Genomic DNA, 1,143 nt, shown 5'->3' with positions numbered 1-1,143 from the left:
CGGGGGGCTGCGGACTCAGGGCCGCCGAGCCGCCTTGGCCCCCATCCACTCTCGGACCAACCTGATGGACGCCGAGCTGCTGGATGCCGATTCGGACTTTTAAGCGATGTTTCGAGGGGACGGGGACATGGGGTGAGACCCGAAACCACGAGCAACACACGAGGGGACACCAAAGGCCACCCTGTCCCATTGGGGCCATCCTGAGTGTCCCTCCAGCCTTGCCACATCCGATTTTTCCCCTCGGAGGACGACGTTTCTCCCCAAATCGCCCGTCCAGACTTGATGCGCAACCCCAGCAAGACACCAGCAAAAGGATTTTGGGGGTCCCTCCATTGCTGGTGTCACTGGGAGAAGAGAAATGGGGTGCAGGATGGATTTTAGGACAAGGAGGACACTGTTTGCCACCGCTGGGGACAGGAGCTGGTGGTCCCCCCCAGCACAGCGGTACCTGGCAGCGGGCGAGCAGAGGTCAAGGTAGATTTTGGTGAGGTTTGTCCCACATTTGGGGGTGCCGGGACCCCCTTTTTCACCCTCTGCCCCCACCCGCAGCTAGACGGTACGTAGAGCTTACAGACACTTGTGCCAATAGTTGTTATTTTTTAAAAGAATTCTATTTTTAAATCTTTTTATGACACATTTTGATGCGACGGCCGCGCACGGCCTCCGCTCGGGTGCTGCGGCCGAGAGCGCGATGAGCTGAACTCCCCCTGCCATGGGGTGGCAGCAGCATTCTTAGGGTGCACCCGCTTTTCAGGGCGCACCCCTATATTTTTCAGGGGTCTCAAAGTGCCTTCCAGCTCCTCCTAAACCAGGGCTTGGTGGGATGGTGCTCCCCGGCCATGGGCAATGGGGGTGCACCCCAAGCCACGATGCAAAAAAAAAATCAAGTGAAACTTAAAAACCTTTGCTTTTTTCGGTGCACCAACCCCCTGAGAAAGCTTTTTATTCTTCTTTTTTAAGAAAAACAGCCCCAAATTACAGCAAAACCGAGCCCTGAGGTGTTTTGTATCTGCCCGTGATCCCCGTCTTTATGAAATCCCGGTAGGCTCCTGGCTTTCTCGCTCTCCTCTCACGGGTGAATTTTTTTTGCTATGTAAAGAAAAACTCTCCTGTATCAGTATTAAATTTGCCAAATTTTCATCG

General features: G+C 54.2%; 1 protein-coding gene across 1 annotated transcript in view; it reads left to right on the top strand.

Moving 5' to 3' along the window:
• Positions 1-103, top strand: part of SMO (smoothened, frizzled class receptor) — a 3,509-nt gene extending 3,406 nt beyond the window's left edge. The window contains exon 12 of the mRNA XM_010187774.1: positions 5-103. Coding sequence (XP_010186076.1) covers positions 5-103 — 99 coding nt within the window. The remainder of the gene's footprint in view (positions 1-4) is intronic.
• Positions 104-1,143: the final 1,040 nt, after the last annotated feature.

Source organism: Mesitornis unicolor, unplaced genomic scaffold (genome assembly GCF_000695765.1).
Source record: "Mesitornis unicolor isolate BGI_N332 unplaced genomic scaffold, ASM69576v1 scaffold12597, whole genome shotgun sequence".
Taxonomy (NCBI): Eukaryota; Metazoa; Chordata; class Aves; order Mesitornithiformes; family Mesitornithidae; genus Mesitornis; species Mesitornis unicolor.
This window is presented reverse-complemented; position numbering and strand designations above follow the sequence as displayed.